The sequence below is a fragment of the Danio rerio genome, chromosome 17 (genome assembly GCF_049306965.1).
Source record: "Danio rerio strain Tuebingen ecotype United States chromosome 17, GRCz12tu, whole genome shotgun sequence".
Classification (NCBI taxonomy): domain Eukaryota; kingdom Metazoa; phylum Chordata; class Actinopteri; order Cypriniformes; family Danionidae; genus Danio; species Danio rerio.
The window spans coordinates 3,545,678-3,566,232 of NC_133192.1; the positions used below are offsets into that span (position 1 = coordinate 3,545,678).

Sequence of the window (20,555 nt, forward strand, 5' to 3'; positions counted from 1 at the left end):
TAATTTTGCTCACATGGATAATTGAATATTAACCAGATGATGTCATTACGCTGCTGTGCCGTCAGCCAATCATTGCATTGCTGATCATGAATTCGAGGATCGATAGATCTGTCCTTCACAACACACGCAGCGATCTCAGATCAGTTCATCCAGACATTCTAATCTGATTCGCGAACTTGTTTGAAGAACCAAATTAGCCAGAGATCAGTTATCAAGATTAAAAGATCCAGGATCTGCCAAATAATCTTAGATCATTTAAGCGAGGTACGAAGAACGGACCCCAGGCAAGTGCAGGTTGCCAGATTGACATGAGGGTGTCTGACTATCGAGCCTAAAGGCTGATTTAGGGATGATTTGAACCATTTCCTAACTAAAAGCAACGGCACGCAATAGAAGAAATATTTTCTATACTAAAATGAGTTTTTGTCATAAGCAACACCTCAAATTTCTATTTTAGAAATGGTTCCTATTTCTCACAAGTGAACAACATTGTAAACTATGACCCCCTCAGGTACCACTTTATTCAGTGTTGAATGCTAATAATGCGAGTTTGAATGTTGTTTTACATGACCTTTATTTCCATACTACTGAAATCAGCAGCAGATAGTTCATCTCAGATCTGGAAAATAAAATAAACCATCTGAAACTTAACTTCATAACTGTGACTCAGTGTAAACCAATACATCAGTGATTCAGCATCTACATTTATTCATGTTAAAAAATCTTAATATGTGTTAACTAGATTATAAACTTTACCATTTGGCTGGAGTGCAGTGAGTGCACTATTCTGTGCTTCTGAATGGCTGTATTTACATTTCTGTCATGTTTCGTCTAGTGCACACAGCCAAACTGCATATCACTGCAAATCTTGTCACGTAGCATGTTGTTAGGACACGGGGTTACAAAGTAACCTTCACACTTAATGTTTACATTTGTAATATTTAAATGTTTGCTATTTAATAATCTCATGTGGAACTCTGCGTCTCTTTTTAGAGTCTGCTACTGTCCACCGGAGGTCGCGTTTTCGATCGCAGGTACATGCTTTGTCATATAGTTGGATAATCTGGCATTGAGCAAGTTAAAAGAACCAAAACAAAGACAGAAATTCCGGCACGTAATACACATTTTCAAAGCAGAATATCTGACTTTAGCATTGTTTCACAGATAAACAAGAATGTTCACTTAACATGTTTCCGAAATATCTGCAAACATATTATGGTATTTTTATACTTTAGAAGAGTCAAAGACTTACATACAGCACCTTTAAGACTTTTTTTTTTTTTACAATTGGCTACAGAACAAACCATTGCTGTCCAATGCAAGTTGCATTATTAACCTAATTAACCTAGTTAGGCCTTTAAATAGCACTTTAAGCTGAATACTAGCATTTTGCAAAATAACAAAATAAAAAATATTAGGTACTAGGGGTGTTTATGCTCAATTTCGATTATCGAATCAAAAAATAGAATCGTCGATGCTGCCACGCCCCCACGTCACATAAGCTTGGCTTGCCAAGCGGGAAAAAAACAGGCTTGTTGAAGAGCTTGTTAAACTGCAGAAGCAGGAGACCCGTCGACAGAGCTTAAACCCTCTCCTCTTTCAATAAAGTCGCCGGTGTGGAAGCATTTTGGATTTCCAGTGAGTTATGTTGACAACGTTCGTGTTGTCGACAAAAAAAAAAACAGTTTTGCAAGCTCTGCTATGTACGTATTACGTACGGTTCGTCTGATAGACAACACCGTCATCGCGATCCTCCGCCCGCCCCCGTTGCAAATCCGCTCACGAAAAGTTCACACTCAGGCCCTGTTTACACTGTCTTTGTTTTTAAATGGCATTTTAGAACGACAACGATTTGACATCCACACTGGCGTGTGGCATTTCTGAGCAGCCCTCCTTCCTCTCTACCTCTGAAAATGCACATCACGTGACCACACAGACACAGACGCACACACAGCCATGCGCTCGAGACAGCAGGTCCAGGCAGTCAGAGGACTGCTTCAATCTTTCACTCACTTGTACTTAGTCATTTTAGCGAACACCTCAGATACTGTTGGCTGGTTGCTGTTGGTTGTGCGTCTTTTTTACCGACGCCATTATAACGACACAGATCACTGCCTATTCACGAGTCCCGCAGAAAAAGTGATTGACAGGTGGTAATTATGTGTGTATCTTGCCTTTATTCATTTACTGTATGATTTGTTTATGGGTAAAACAAAGACCATGCAGGTCAGGTAGTTTAAACGGTAGGCTACAAATAATTAATTGGTCATTAATTAATTAATTATTCATAATCGAAAATCGAATCGTGCCTTTAGAATCGAAAATGTAATCGAATCGAGGATTTGGAGAATTGTGACACCCTTATTAGGTACTGTCAAAATTGTGATAACAAAAGAATCTAGTTATTAGAAATTAAATATTAAAACTATTGTTAAAATAATCTTCTATAAGTTAAACAGCACTTGGGAAATAATTTTAAAAGAGTTGAAATGTCACAGGAGGGCTAATAATTCTGACCTTTACTGTTTATACAGTGAAGTATTTTTAGTTATCATACCTGTTTAACTATCGCTTTTGCATAATCATGATAAAAGCTTCAGCAGTTAATCGCAAAAATAAAATAAAAGTCTAAACAGAAGCAAAGGCAAGTGTGCAGCGCTCAGTGACTTTGGTTGTCAGGGGACCAAAACAAACCTCTCAGAGGCACAAAACACGCAGGAAAATCCAGCCAACGTGAATCATCAGTGCTGCAAAGAGACAGGGAACATTCCAGCTGCGCTTCCCACTCATCTGCACAGATCACATGTCAAATAACACAACTATCAGCTGACGGTGCCCAAACCCAGGCCTCGTTCTCCAGACAAACGCACGTCTGACAGCAAAGCTCACGTTACATCCTTATTTATCCAGGAGTGCGCAGGATCCGGAGAGCAGAAATAATGTGTAGGAAAGAGTGCGAGCGCAGGAGAAAAAGCTAGAAACAGTGGCACTCACAGTTCTGTTCATGTCAGCAGGGGAATCTGGGATATTTCCAAGCGGCAGGCAGCCGACGCGGCTCAGGGAAGAAGCGCATGGAGTCCCGGATCATGCCTTGATTACAAAAACGCCAGTCGGGCTGCGAGCCAAGATCCCTGAGTGCAAAGAAAAGCCCTGCTGACGGATCCGGCCACTCAGCCGTACAGCGCAGCCTCCCTCTCTCTCTCTCTTTCTGTCTGTCTCTAAATCTCTCGCTCATGGTTAAAATTACCCCTCAGTCCCCCACCCACGTCTGCTGCCTTACCCCTCAACACAATTCACTGCATCACACTCAATACGTCACATGAATATGCTGTTCCTTTAACAAAGAATGACAAAGAAAACTGTTTCTGAGAGAGTTTCTTCAGCTATGGGGACATTGGTCTTTGTGAACTTTAAAAAAACTTTCTTTAAAAAAAAGAAGTAGAATATATATAAATACATACATACATACATGCATCCATGCATGCATACATACATACATACATGCATGCATGCATGCATGCATACATACATACATACATGCATGCATGCATGCATGCATACATACATGCATACATACATACTGTACATACATACATGCATACATACATACATACATACATGCATCCATGCATGCATACATACATACATACATACATGCATGCATACACAATTAAACACTTTAAAACAAACTGATTATTCACTTACACATCATAAACAGAATAAAGACTAAATGAAAATGTGAATTTAGTAAAAATATGAATTTGAAAATTTTATTTTTCATATAAATTTAATGAGTTACATTTTTAAATATGCAAAATGAATAGGGCTGTGCAATTAATCGAAAATCCGCTTTCGATTTTAGCTTCTATATTATTTTTATGAAAAACCATTAATCAAGATAAACGATTATTAACTTAGCAGCGCGAAAGACCGCATGGTGATGTGTGTGTGTGCGGCGTGCACACACAGAAGCATGCAGTCAGCATTTGGTCTCATTCGCGCACTGAGACGAGCAGAGCGCACACACATCTTTTGTAGCTAAAGTGTGTTTCTTACAGTGAAGATGCTTAAAGCACAGTTTGTTTCATATTTTTATTCTATTGTATTTATTTCTCTTTCCTTTGCAGGGTGGAAAATAACTGTATATATGCAGTTGAAGTCAGAATTATTAGCGACACTTTTCCTTCCTAATTTCTTATTCATGGAAATACGATTTTTTTCAACTTATTTCTGAACATAATAGTTTTAATAACTAATTTCTAATAACTAATTTATTTTATCTTTGCTATGATGACAGCAAATAATATTAGACTATTTTCAAAATACAAGCATTTAGATTCAAAGTGCAATTCAAAGACTTAATTAGGGTAACTATGCAAGTTATTGTATAACAGTAGTTTCTTCTGCAGACAATCAAAAATATTTATTGCTTAAGGGGGCGAATAATATTGACCTTAAAATGGGTTTGAAAATATTTAAACCTGCTTTTATTCTAGTCAAAATAAAGCAAATAAGCCTAGAAGAAAAAATATTAGAGGAAATACTGCAAAAATTCCTTGTTCTGTTAAACATCATTGGGGAAATATTTATTTAACAAAAAAAAATCTCAGGAGTGCTAATAATTTTGCCTTCAACTGATAATCGTTTTGAATAATCGTGATTACAATTATGACCAGAACACATGTTTTGAGCTGTTGACAGTCGTATACGTGTCCCACACTGCTAAAAACACTAGTAGGACACCTATATTTCACTAAAAAGTGTAAATTGGTTGTTTTTGCGTTATTTCAAGCAAATTCGTACTTCCTGTTTGAAACTAATTTTTGAAGCTGCATCACGGTCATGACATAATAGCGTGTATTCCAGCGTGCAGACTGGGCGTCTGTGCCAGAGTGAGTCTTATTACGTCTTACAGTGTGTTGCATTAATGCATGAGTAAGGCTTGGTTCAAACCAATCAGCACGCTCTATTGTGCAACTTCATTAATATTCATTAGTGTCACCGTGTTTACACCACAGAGACCCCACGTTGTGTTGGCAAAACAAGCGTGAAGTGTTGCTTTTATAGTTTGCTGCAGTTAAGTTTCGTTTTCATTTTCTCTCTGTGAGAGCTCAGCTGGATCACGTGTGGATTAACAGTGTACGCGACGCTCGACAACAATAACTTACGTGTCTAAGGAGGAACATTGTTTACCTGAGAGCTGTTCTCATCTGCAAACGTTGAAATCCGGATTCGCTTGTAACGTTAGTCTCCTCTTCATAAAGACGCGGCTCTAGTTGCTGGTGATTGTCCTGTCTCTACAGATTTGGTGAGCGACCAGTGCTCTTTGTTTATTCAGTTGGTTCGTATCGAATTAAGTTAACTATTGCACTGAGTGCAAACATAGCACCGCATTTTGTTACCGGAATAACACACGCGGCTTTCTGACGCTACCTGCCGTGTGCATCTAAGTTTCCGGGAAATGCTAAGTTTTTTTTTCTTTCATTCGCCGTGCGGTATCAAACATTGCATGAAAAATACACGCTTAGAGCAGATCCTCGAATTAAATATCACGTTTGTCGGGAGGGACATGAATGAATTCCCTGAATGAAAGAGCCAAACTGCAGATAAAGTCCAACATTTAATAATTTGGCAAATAATTCGACTACAGATGTCCATGTAGGTCAAACACCATCACTTTCTCATGTGTGTGTATTTTGACTGAAACTCGCGCGTGCCCAAATAGACACTCCCACACCATCCCACTTTAGTTCCTCCGACACTCCCCCCTAAACAGAGCTGGACACGCCCACTTTTCTGACTTTTTCCAAAGTAGAGGTGTGAAAACACCCTGCTGAAACGAGGGGGTTTCATGGCCCTTTAAAAAGTCATTATACATTAAAAAGGGTCATATTTTGGTTTTGGGGGTCTCCAACAACAGGCTGATCTGCATGCAAGGTCAAAAAACACTGTCATTGTCTTATAATATACATTTTTTTTTACTTAATTATTCCAGCGACTCCTATACGATTCGTTCAGCGATTCATTTGTTCCCTTAGCGCGATGCAAATCTGCGCTGATTGGTCCAATGACAGTCTGTTGCTATTGGTCGACAGCATTCAGCACGAGACAGAGTGAAATGCCCACCACGTCTTATCAACAATATTGAAGTAGTCAGAGTGCAGAGTGTGTGTGTGAGCAATCCTGCCAACACTCCTGTTTTTCCCGGGAGTCTCTCGGATTTTAGACCCATCTCTTAAGGCTCCTACACACCGGGATGTTTTTTGTTTGCGTTTATCGTCAGCGTTTTACGAGACGTTTTCAGTGTTCAAACCTAAGCGCTTTTCACTGGCATCAAGCAGAAGAGTATGGTAAATCACTCTTTTGACGTTAGATGGCGCTGCACAACTATTAGCTTCAGACACCCGGTTATAACACAGAAGAAGTGGAGGAGCGGAAGTTCACAGTCGCACGCATGTTGTTAAACTTACTGGTGACTCGAACAAGCATGGATGGTTCAAGCAGCAGCTCCAGCTCTAGCGATAAAGAAATGATTATTGTTTACCAGAGCAATAAGCAGCTCCACGTTCGTATCGCCTCTGGGCATCTTCTTCAATGTGCGCTCACATTGACAGTTTTGCGCTTGAGCGCCTCCAAGTGCGGTTTACGGTAACTTCAGCAGCTCCGTGCACGTGAACAAAGGTGCCGATCTGATTGGTGGAGAAGGTTTTGACGCCGCGCATCAAAACAAAAAAACGAGCATGAGGCGTTTTTTTTTTAATGACGCTTTTGCACCTGGCGTTTTGCCGGTTGGTGTGCATGATCACATTGACGCCCTTTATTTAGTTACGAGGCGTTAAACGTCGACGGAAAACGTAAGAAAAAACGTCTCGGTGTGCACGGGCCTTTACATTTCAGACCCATCTCCCGCCACCCTCTCGTTTTGCTATTCATCCCGGAAAACTCCCTATAATCTATAATCCTCTTAGTCTATGCTGACATTATCTTCAGCAGCTCAAACACTCTAATGGCTAATGGACAGACGGCTGCTTCTCACTCAGGGCTGCTGTCGATGCTAATGATGTAGAGATGGTCACTAGTGGGTGGGGCTTTCTCCCTCTGATGACACGTACTGTACATGTTAATCAGTTTTACTTCTTTTTGTTTGTTCCAGCAAGACATAAGACTTACAACAAAAGAAATTAGATATTTCACAGAGGATAAACAATATAGGAAATACTGCAAAAAGCTTATTTGCTCTGTTAAACATCACTTAGGAAATGTTTTAGTATTTTGAAGAATTTAAATTTTAATTGGGCTAATTATTTTGTGCTTAAATGTATATTATCATATTGCATACTCCTAGTAAACTAAATGTAAACACAACAAAAAGTGTTGAAACACTCACATGAGGCTCGTCATCTAGAAAATATCGATCGTTCTCACAGAAGCCCATGAACATGAGTGGCTCGTGGTGTTGCATGATTCCTCACGGGTTATTTTTCTCAGCTGAAACAAATAATAACAATACTATATTATAGATATGCACAAAAACAAGATTTTCTTGAGATATTCTTTAAGACACTTCTATACAGCTTAAAGTGACATTAAAAGGCTTAACTAGGTTAATTAGGTTAACTAGGCAGGTTAGGGTCATTAGGCAAGTCATTGTATAACGACGGCTTGTTCCATATAAAAGAAAAACATATATAGCTTAACTCCAATAATTTTAATAATTAAATAATTTAACGCTAATTATTTTGACCTTAAAATGGTGTTTAAAAAATTAAAAACTGCTTTTATTCCAGCCAAAATAAAACAAATAAGACTTTCTCTAGAAGAAAAAACATTATCAGACATACTGTGAAAATTTCCTTGCTCTGTTAAACATCATCTGAGAAATATTTAAAACGAAATTAAATTAAAGAGGGGCAAATAATTCTGACTTCAACTGTATATGAAATTAAAAGTTATACTTTTTAACTTGTATTTAATGTTTGCAAAGCAAATCCAATTAGATCTACTTTATTTGGTAATCAAAGCAAGTCTTCTATATAATATCTCTACTAAAAGACAGAAAATATTACTTAACAAACTGCATTATAAATCATCATATGAACATTTTCATATTAGTCAATAATTATAACTGATTAAAATAACTAAATAAATATAAATTGACACACATTTACACAAGTAAATAAACAGAATCAATGATGGGCTAAAAATCTGCTTAATTCTGCACGTGCACATTCCGTGTGGGCCAACTGATGGCTGAGCAATAGTAGTAGGTAGGAGTGGTGATTGGGGTAAAGTTGGTTGTACACTGGCACATTATGACTTTCTCCTTAATAATATAATTTCAGACATGTATTATTTGCAAATTCTAAATAGTGAAATCTAGGGCTGCACAATATATCGATTTAGCATCGATATCGAAATGTGTGAATCCGCAATAGGCACATTGCATAGATATGCAATGTTGCGCCGATTGTATTTGAGCTAGAGTCACAGTTCTCCAGTTGTGCTGATTGAACTTTTCTATTAAAAATAAATAAATAAAACTACATTAAATATACTATTTCATTGCTGAAACTATTTCATATGCAGAATATACAGAACTTGAAGTTCTTGAGCATATGAACTGAACTTAAACACTAAAAACTGAACTAATCTGTTCCAATTTACTATGACCATTTATGTGAAGCTGCTTTGACACAATCTACATTGTAAAAGCGCTATACAAATAAAGCTGAATTGAATTAAATTGAATATAGCAGATGGAAATATCTCACATGTGGACATTATGCGAAGTGATGAGGAAGATAAAGTTTGTTATAAACAAGGCGCAATCTATACAATAAAAACATCCAAATTAAAGTAAAAAATGTTACAATGATAATGTTTGTGATTTAAAAAATAAATTCCAAGATCATACCAGCAATCATGAATGTTTTCTTTTGTATTTTAAGTTGGTAGAACTGTTCTGACCTGATGTCCATTGAAATGGACAAAAATCTATATTCTTAAAGGGTGTTGAATTTTTATTATTATAATTTGGTCTCATTTAAGAGCCTCAAGAACTGTGGAAACATACGTTTACATTTTTCTGAAACTTGGAACATATCTCGGGTCTGAAGGGGTTAACAAGCACAAAGTAACACCTAACGCTAGAGTTAGCATAAATCCTGTTAGAAATTGAACATAATCCATTATAGGCTTCTCAGCAAGTACTGACCAACATTGCCTTAATTATCATTTAAAACAAAATAAAGATTCATTTGTGTAAATCTTAAACGTTAATTCAGAAATTGAAAGTCACATATGGATGTAAGTTAACTGTTAACGTGTAACGTCGTTAACTATATTTTGGCTCGCGCTGTATTTCTGTTTGCTAGTAAGTTAGTCAGTCAGAATTACCCCCACTTTAAAACATTAAGAAAGTTCAACCGTAATCAAATGAGATACAATAAATCTGCATTTATAGTGAAAATGATGTGCTAGCTTACCTGACAACCAGGTAAAAAAAACACAACTTCATGACAAGCAGATGAGCCGAGGCCTGTGCGACTGACGTCACTGCGCTGTAGTTTTGCCGCCATCTGCTGCTGAGTGATGAAAGCGCGTGATCACGTGCGCGCTCCTGTGTGCTGTTTTCTTATTTCTTTTGATAAATAAAGACTCATTTGGAAATACTGAACTTAAAGCATCAAACCAATAACTGAATATTGCAGCTTATTTTTTTTGTATGATCTTTGTATATAAAATCGCGTCCTGTTTATTTTATTTCTATTTCTGATTACATAATACAATGACAAGTGAATAGTTAAGTCTTTTATTAGATAATTCTTTCAATAGATTTTGATAGACTATTTCTAACTATTTTCTAACAATTTTTTACCCATTTGAAAACAAGATGATGTTCATCATTCATTTCAATTTTAATTTGTACAGAATATTTTAACTAAATGTAGTTGCTAGTAAAAAGACGCATGATGTTAACATGCATATATCTGTTACACTGAATGGCAATGACATTTTTCACCCATATTTTAACATTTTGGATTCACGAACGTTTTTAAAACATTAAAATACACATTTTATACATACTTACAGCATTTTTTTATATGACATTTTTAAAATTATATTTGATACAGACATGCACCAAATTATCCAAAATAATAAAATACACATTATAATATATATATATATATATATATATATATATATATATATATATATATATATATATATATATATATATATATATATATATATATATATATATATATATATATATATATATATCTTTTTGAATATTTTGGTGCATGAATATTATTATTATTATTATCATTATTATTATTGTTATTATATAAAATATAGTTCTATTACAATAATTATTTTAATCTTAAAATAAAAAAATGATAGAAAAATACTAGAATCCACATAAAAGTGCTTAACAACAGTAGTAAGGCAACGATGCAAAACGACACTGTCCTGAACATTTAAAAGCAGGAATGTGTCCAAAGTGCACATATAAAGGTGATGAAACTGTACAGCAGGTGTTTTTGTTTTTACAGGTATTAATTATCAGTTACATCAAGCAACTTGAGTCTGTGTTTCTGCAGCCACACCTGAAACTTCAAGCACAAACCACACCTGTTGCTCGAGGAAAAAAAAAACCCTGTTTTACTACACGATCAGGTGGTCATTTTCACCATGTTTGTGACTTGTGCACACATTAATATAACTTTAAAAACAGATGCGCTGAGATTTGATATTACAATGATTAAATATATATATATATATATATATATATATATATATATATATATATATATATATATATATAGAATACTATACAATACAATCAAATAGATAAAAAAATAATTTAATACATATATAATTATTAATGAATTTAATAAATACATAGCAAAAAGAAAAAATGTAATTATAGAAAGATATAGAAATATATTTAAATATATACACACACACACACACACACACACACACATATATATATATATGTGTGTGTAGAAGTGTAAATATATATGTATATGTATGTATATATATGTATATATATGTATAGGAACTTTAATTGGGGTAATAAGGGGTAATATTAATTGGGGTAATAAGGCTGGTGTATGTATATATATATATATATATATATATATATATATATATATATATATATATATATATATATATATATATATATAYACACACACACACACACACACACACACACACACACACACACACACACACACACAYATATATATATATATATATATATATATATATATATATATATATATATATATATGTGTGTGTGTGTGTGTGTGTGTGTGTGTGTGTGTGTGTGTGTGTGTGTGTGTGTGTGTGTGTGTGTGTGTATATATGTATATATAATATTATTGTTTTAATTAATTATTTAATAAGAAGAATGCATATTTAAATTTCATCTTCTTTTTTTTTTTTTGATGTACTGAAAAAACAACAAAAAAAACTGTTTTAAAAATACCAAAAACAACTAAAATATCATTATAAACAAGTTAGCAAAATGTCCTTTTACAAATGAATTCAAACAATCAATAAAAACTTATGTTTATTTAGCTTTCTAAATACTAAAAGCAGAAAGATATTAATGCAAACAATTAATAAATCTATTTAAAACAACAGTGCAGTTGTGCATTTTCTATTTGTGGTGCATGTTTTAGTGTTTTTTTATTTTTATTTATTTATTATGTTGTGAATATTAATGTTATGTTTTACTTAATGCACATCACAAAACATTATAAACCAGTATATTAAATATAGCACAATAAACAGAAGAAAAAGAAAAAGAAATAAACATTTTAGGTGTAGCTCAACTATCAAAAATGCTGTTTTACAAGTTCTTTAGAAATGACAAGATCTGTTTAAAAATAAAGTTCATAATAGCAGCAGATTTAGTGCTTATGACAAGCCCATGCACTATTGAGTGACCAATCAGATCAGATGTGAGGAAGAGTGAGATGCATTTATGGTGTGACTCTATGCACATTAGTGCTAATAATACTAGCGCTCATCTCTGACTATCAGCTTTTATAATCAACGATAACATGCTTTTAAATAATTAATTAAATTCATGTTTATTTCCATTCCGCTTTTGCAATGTAGATTGCGTCAAAGCAGCTTAGCATAGACCCAGGGGTGTCTAAACTCATTCCTGGAGGGCCAGAGTCCAGTATAGTTTAGCTCCAACTTTCTTCAACACACCTGCCTGAAAGTTTCTAGTACACCAATAAACTTGATTAGCTGGCTCAGGAGTGTTTAATTAGGGTTGGAACTAAAATATGCAGGACACCGGCCCTTCAGGAGCGAGTTTGGACACCCCTGGCACAGATGTTCTAGTAAATTGAAACTGTGTCAGTCCAGTTTTCATAGTTAAAGTTCAGTTTAGTTCAGTTTATTTTCACTGCTGAACATACAAACACTGAAGAGCAAATCCATCCATGTGCAATTAATGTCATTATTTATACAATAATGGAGTTCCTTTCGTAGTTTTTAAATAACAAAAATCTTATGAAATGTTTTTATGAGATTTGTGTGTCCCTGTGAATGTTTAGAGTGATACTGGCACGTCTGGCGTAGTGCTGGGAATAAACAAAAGTGATGATCCAAATGCAGCCAAACAAATATTTATTGAAAGAAACTAAAACAACGAGTGAAACATGCAGACATCGTGGGAGTGACAAAGACACTAATTACAACGAAGTGCTAACAGAATATAAGGATATAAATACACAAGGAAATAATTAACTAAACAGGCTGACAAAGGGGTGGAGACAATTAACTCAAAAGATAACAAGATAAGGTTAATGGTTAAATGCTAAAGACGTGCAAAAATATCAGAGGAGACGTGTAAAAAGCTGATCAGCAATTATAGGAAGCGTTTGCTTTCTGAAATAACCAATAAAGACTTGTTTCATTGATTATTAACAGGGGTGTGAATAGTTTTGGACATGTTTTGTTAAGTTGTAAATAGAAGCTGGGAACTTTTTTTTTTTCACAATGATGCCTTTTGTATATCAATTTATTTTCGTTTACGAGAAGCCTGTAGTATTTCTGGTCAAAAAAATAATAATCTTGATGGTTCAATAAAATTAACTTTAAATCAGAATATGCAAAGAGTATAAATAATTTTGGGCTAGACTATTTATATATATATATATATATATATATATATATATATATATATATATATATATATATATATATATATATATATATATATATATATATATATATATGGGGGTAGAAAAATCTGACTCTATATATCCATATACACACACACACACACACACACACACACACACACACATATATATATATATATATATATATATATATATATATATATATATATATATATATATATATATATATATATATATATATATATATATATATATATATATATATACACATATGGGGTAGAAAAATCTGACTCTATATATATATCCATATATACACACACACACACACACACACACACACACACACACACACACACACACACACACACACACACACACACACATACACACACACACACACACACACACACACACACACACACACACACACACACACACATATATGTGTGTGTATAGATATATTTAGATATATATATAGTCAGATTTTTCTACATTTTACATAAAAATATAGGAGTGTCACTGTGGCGCAGTGGTTATCACAATTGCCTCACAGCAAGAAGGTCGCAAGTTCAAGCCTTGGCTGGGTCAGTTGGCATTTCTGTATGGAGTTTGCATGTTCTTCGGTTTTCCCCACAGTCCAAAGACTATAGGGGAATTGGGTACAGGCTAAATTGCATTTTCATCTAGAGCTAAAGGGCTAAAATATCATACACTAAATAGAAAATAGAATATGATATATTATATAAACAGAGAACGATAAAAAAAAACATAATTAATTAAAACTTTTTAAGATGCTTAAAGATTAAATAAAATAAAAAAATTACTAAAATGAAAACTCCCTATAGCCCGATCCTCTAAAATACTAAAATCTGAGCTAAGATTAAAATTAAAAACTAAAGAAAATTTATCTAAAATATAAATAAATACAAAACAAACAATTGTCAAAATACGCAAAATAATAATGCTAATAACAGGTGCAGTGAATTGGTTTTTCCCTTCAAAATGATTCAACTCCTGTAATACTGGATGTTAGTCATGAACTGGTTTTTGGTAATTAGATCAATCTCCACAAAAGGCTGACAAAATATTCAAGATTTTTTTTTTTTTTGTTAGTTTTGGAAAACGCTTTAAGCAACCACCTAGCAACCATTCAGAACAACCTAGCAACCACATACCATTGTGTGTTGATATGCGTGTGAATGATAATAATTACCAAAACTGGCGAATTATGATCTGTTTTTGAGGGATTACTCCTCCAGAACTCTCAGCTTGTTGGTATTTGCAGGTTAACCCGAGTAATTAGCGCTGTTAAAAAGCCTGAACAATGTAACATCTTCATTATTATGTTGTAATCAATGTTAATAACATATGCAATTGTGTATTAATTAGATACTTAAGTTATTTTGACAGCTCGCCAAACCTGAATGTGCCCATTTAACCTGAAAAAATAGTGGAAACATAACGTACAGTACACAGCCAAAATAATAAATATAAGGTAACACTTTATTTTGATGGTTCATTTGAGTATTAGTAGACTGTCTGCTTAATATCTGCTGACACAGCTCATTTAACAGACATGTAACTGAATATAAGAAACAAGAACATAACAATTCCTTACATTTATATAGCGCATTTCTGGGCACTCGAAGCGCTTTACACAAAGAGGGGATCTCCTTATCCACCACCAGTGTGCAGCATCCACCTGGATGACACGATGGCAGCCATATTGCGCCAGCTCACACGCCACACACCAGCTGATTGGTGGAGAGGAGACAGAAGCTGCCTCCCAAATCGCATACTGATGCACTATTCTACAACATTTTGTAGTATAAATAGTGTAAGTATTGAGTTCACACTGAAAACTCTAATAATAATAATAAGTGCACTTTTATTACCCGGATGATCACTCATTCAGCCGGTAAAATGAAGTTTGATACTGCAGGTTTGCTCACGTAGTGGAAGGGGCGGAGCTATCAGGCGCACATGTTGAATAACTTTATTTTGGATTGTGAAAGCAAAATTCTCCTACGAGAGTGATTATAGCGCCTTCTGATGGTGAATGCAGTTATGCTCACGGCAGGTATTATTTGATAGTTTGGTCATTCATTTCTCTAATTTGGCAACCGTCAAACGTCATCTGGGAAATGGATTGATTTTCCGCTTAGTAAAATAGCATTAGTGCTCCATTTGGGACGACACTACATACACATACTATGCTAAGTGTAGTGTAAGTGCATAAGTACATGAGTGCATAGTGTATAGTGCGCCATTTGAGACGCAGCTAGCGTGATGAAGCCAATTTTGATATGGGGATGGTTCAGAAGGACAGAGACCAGTGGGCAGGGCTTCACATTAACTTTTTCGACCACCAGCCACTGTGGCTATAGTTTTCCAACATTACTAGCCACTCGCCATTTTCACTAGCCACAATTTTATTGTTGGGAAAATATATTTTATACACCTAAATATCAGTTTGACTTGCTAAAATTACTTGATTTTGATTTAGTTAGAGTTATCTCTACATGCCTCCTCATTCATTTCACTCTTTGTGTGTCGTATATGAGCTTGCTCAATTATCATGAGCAAATGGGTCAGGGTTTCATATATTACAATTAGTTTTCATAATTTTCAGAGCCCAAAGTTAAGGATTTACCCAATTTATCTCTGACCACACCATAAATAAACAGTTAATTTTTTCTTAGCCACAAATTTTAAATGTGTCAAAATAAGCAAAATATAGCTGAATGCTAAACTTTTTATTTAACAAAACATATGCACAGTCATATATCCTGGCTAAAGGTCCCAGATCACCAGTTAACTACACATAAATGGGGATATATATATATAAACTAAAACTATTTCCGACAAATAAAGTGTTGCATATTGATATTTCTGTTTCTTACCTTGGTAAATCATTGTTTAGAAACTATTGTGAGAAATCATTAACATGATCAGTGTCTTCACATAGATGAATATCATTAATCTTTAATAATAACAACATATAATTAAAAGTAAAGTGAGAAAAATTGTTATTTAAGAAGTGTGTATCAAACTGGAAGCCCTTTACAATAATTGGTACCCAAAAAGTAGCTCTCAGTTTCAAAAAGGTTGGTGACCCCTGCACTAGAGCCATGTCTAATAAACGTCTTGAAAGTGTAGGTCCAGTGTTCCCACACTCTGTCCTCCTCCTTTCTGGTGCTGCTGTTTTCCTCCCGCTCCTGCACAAAGTTGCAACATTGTTGCAAATTCAACTATCAACACTGTCTGCTCTTACATTCCCGCACATTTTACCCTCGTCCCATCTGTAAATTAGGGGCATAATACTATAAATAAGACTTTGCCAGTGTGGTTCCTTATCACAACTGATCAAAAGATTATCTGATGTGAGGGCCTTGCAATTGATTGTGGAAGAGAAAGAGCTTCTGATGATAATGTCCATGACCATGGTGGGAACAACACGAAAAAACAAATCTGTGGGTTTTATTTTTTTCATAACATTAATAATAATAATAATAATAATAATAATAATAATAATAATAATAATAATAATAATAATAATAATAATAATAATAAAATAAAAAAAACAAGAAGCACATTAATTTAATCAATATGATCTAAAAAAGGTAAAGGTGGAAAATGAACCATTTTTGCTGTGCATATGGCTTGTAATTGTGATTAGGTAAACATTTGTTGAGTAATTTAACCCAAAATTGTTTGATAGTGTTAATTTGGAAAGCTAAAACTCTTGCAGGTCCACCAGAGCCATGAACACTGGCTGAGTAACCAAAATACGAACACCACACAAGGGTTAAAGTGACATTCAAAGGCTTAACTAGGTTAATTAGGTTAACTAGGGAGGTTAGGGTAATTAGACAAGTTATTGTATAACGATGGTTTGTTCTGTAGATTATCGAAAAAATATAGCTTAAAGGGGCTAATAATATTGACCTTAAAATGGGTTTTAAAAAATTCAAAACTGCTTTTACTCTAGCTGAAATAAAACAAATCAGACTATCTCTAGAAGAAAAAATATTATCAGACGTACAGTGAAAACTTCCTTGCTCTGTTAAACATCATTTGGGAAATATTTAAAAAAGAAGAAAAAAAATCAAAGGGAGTTTAATAATTCTCAACTGTAAGTGAGTTTCTGTCTGAACAATGCTGTTTTTCGCATGACAACAAAGTGTATTTCTCACACAAATAATGTCTTCACATCTATTATGAAGTCAATTAGAGCTGAAGGGTGTATGAAAGAAAGTATTAAACAGTGTTTACTACGCTGGCAGAGCGAGTTTATCCAGATTTACAGAGCAAACACCCAATGCTTTATACTTCAGCAAAATATAGAGCAAACACTGTAAAGCTTTCATATGTGTAAGGTGTCGTTTCACATGGTGTCAGTTTACAATCTCTCACACAGTCCCACATCAACAAGAAAACGCATTTAAGAGTAATTCACTACCTAAATATGTATTAAAAATATCCTGACTCAAAAGATCTTGACCTGCAGTCATGGAGTAATTTTTTATTTCACATTCTTCAAATACACTACCTTAAAGTCTTGTCGTTAATCCCAGTTGGAAGACCAACTTGACTTCTAGTTGATCATTTGTAAAAGTGTTGAAGGTGGATTTCTCTGATGAATCATCTGTTGATCTGCATCCCAATCATCACCAATTCTGCAGAAGACCTACTGGAACCAGCATAAGGACAAGATTGTCACAGAAATCTGTCAAGTTTGGTGAAGGAAAAATCCTGGTTTGGGGTTACATTCAATCAAACCCTGCTTTAAGAAAACTGCAATGTCAAAATTATTTCCAACCAGGCAAAGTGGCTTGTGGGAGTGGATGTCTAACCGGTCAAAGCTGAAATCTACCCGCGTTTGGCGGGCGTTAATGTAAAGCCCTGATTATAGTAATATTTAATCTGGGCTTTATCATTCAATCATTCATTCATTAATTTTCTTTCCAGCTTAGTGCCTTTATTAATCCAGGGTCGCCACAGAGGAATGAACCGACAAGTTATCCATTATATGTTTTACACAGCGGATGCCCTTCCAGCTGCAACCCTTCACTGGGAAACACCCGTACACACTCAATCACACACATACATACGGACAATTCAGCTTACCCAATTCACCTAAACTACAGTATATCCTCATGTAAACTTGAGACTGTGGGGGAAACCGGAGCACCCAGAGGAAACCCACGCCAACACCGGGAGAACATGCAAACTCAACACAGAAATGCCAACTGACCAAGGCGAGGCTCGAACCAGCGATTTTGCTGTGAGGCCACAGCGCTAACCACTGAGCCACCATTCCGCACCTACAACAGACAAAATACTATAGTAAATACAAGTTTACTGTAGTAACCTGTGAACTATACTACAGTATTTTATACAGTTTATTAATTATGTTGCAGTCGGATGTAGTAAATACTAAATTATACTACAGTATACTACAATTTACTACACTGTATACAGGAATTAGTTGACTTTACTTGAAAAAAACGAGTAAACTCAATGCCTTGATAATTATTAAGTAAACAAACTGTTCATGATTATTAAAGTTAAGTCAATGGGTATACTGACTTTATTTAAGTAAAAGTGCCATTAGGCAACTGGTTTACTCACCTTTTATTGTAAAGCAACTAGTGTAATTGCTTTTTACAGTGTATTTTACTGCGGTAAAATATTAAAGTATATTATAGTAATGTTTACTCTGGGCTTTAGCATTCATTCATTCATTTACTCCAGCTTAGTCCCTTATTAATCTGGGGTCGCCACAGCGGAATGAACCGCCAACTTTTCCAGCATATGTTTTACACAGCGCATGCCCTTCCAGCTGCAACCCATCACTGGGAAACACACTCAATCACACACATACACTACGGACAATTCAGCCCACCCAATTCACCTATACTACAGTATATCCTCATGTAAACTTGAGCCTGTGTGGAAAACCGGAGCACCCGGAGGAAACCCACGCCAACACCTGGAGAACATGCAAACTCCACACAAAAATGCCAATTGACCAAGGCGAGGCTCGAACCAGCGATCTTCTTGCTGTGAGGCGATCCTGCAACTCATTGCACCACCGTGATGCCCTGGGCTCTATCATCAGTCAGCATCCATGCATTATGAAAGGTGAATGAATAAAAGGTGTTGTCAGTATTTTTCTCCTCATGTAAACTCGAGACTTTTGCAGACTTTCTGGTTTGTGAAATGGAGCAGAAACGGAGCCCGTGTATAATTATGATTCCTTCAACTATCTGTTTCTGCAGATCTGCCAAAATATGTTGGGCGTTTCTTTACTCAGACTGTATGAATGAGACGAAAACATTCCTGTGCAGGCGGACAACGAGCAGCAGCTACACCTGAACATTTAGAAGCAAACCTGCATGTCGATGCGTCACAGACGGCACACTTGACTGTCTGCGTTGGATTTTTTATGCACAGAAAGCATGTTAGGTGCACTCTAAAGAAATGCTGGGTTGTTAATCTAATGGTAATTAGATAACCTAACCCAATGTTGGGTCAACCATGAACAAAAACAGAATGTTGGGTTGATTTATTACAATTAAATTTAAATGACACCCTTATTTGTCCTTATTTGACCCAACATTAGGTTATGGTAACCTAGTGTGTGTACATATATATATATATATATATATATATATATATATATATATATATATATATATATATATATATATATATATATATATATATATATATATATATTTAATTATTTATTTACTTTTATTATTATTTTTTTTTTTTGGTGTGTAAAAAATAAAACAAATCTACACTCACCGGCCATTTTATAAGGTACACCTTACTAGTACCAGTTTGGACCCCCTTTTGCCTCTAGAAGTGCCTTAATCCTTCATGCCAGAGATTCAACAAGCTACTGGAAATATTCCTCAGAGATTTTGCTCCATATTGACATGATCGCATCACTCAGTTGCTGCAGATTTGTCGGCTGCACATCCATGAAGCGAATCTCCTGTTCCACCACATCCCAATGGTACTCAATTGGATTGAGATCTGGTGACTGTGGAGGCCATTTGAGTACAGTGAACTCATCGTCATGTTCAAGAAACCAGTCAGAGATGATTCACGCTTTATGACATGGTGCGTTATCCTGCTGGAAGTAGCCATCAGAAGATGGAGACACTGTACTCATAAAGGGATGGACATGGTCAGCAGCAATACTCAGGTAGGCTGTGGTGTTGACTCGATGCTCAATTAGTACTAATGAGCCCAAAGTGTGCCAAGAAAATCTCCCCCACACCATTACACCACCACCACCAGCCTGAACCGCTGATATAGGGCAGGATGGATCCATGCTTTCATGTTGTTGATGCCAAATTC

The 20,555-nt window shown here is 35.2% G+C and overlaps 1 protein-coding gene across 12 annotated transcripts in view; it reads right to left on the reverse strand.

Annotated features, from left to right (window-relative positions):
• ccdc9b (coiled-coil domain containing 9B) overlaps positions 1-9,563 on the reverse strand; it is an 87,628-nt gene extending 78,065 nt beyond the window's left edge. For 6 of the 12 annotated variants that reach the window (XM_073928027.1, XM_073928026.1, XM_073928024.1 and 3 more), the window contains exon 1: positions 2,995-3,220. In XM_073928027.1, the coding sequence (XP_073784128.1) occupies positions 2,995-3,006 (12 nt within the window). In that variant the 5' untranslated portion in view covers positions 3,007-3,220. Of the gene's footprint in view, positions 1-2,694; positions 2,791-2,994; positions 3,221-7,387; positions 7,489-9,485 lie in introns of those variants that run through there. The other 6 variants (XM_068214496.2, XM_073928018.1, XM_068214494.2 and 3 more) reach the window with 2 other exon arrangements.
• Between the last annotated feature and the right edge of the window lie 10,992 nt (positions 9,564-20,555).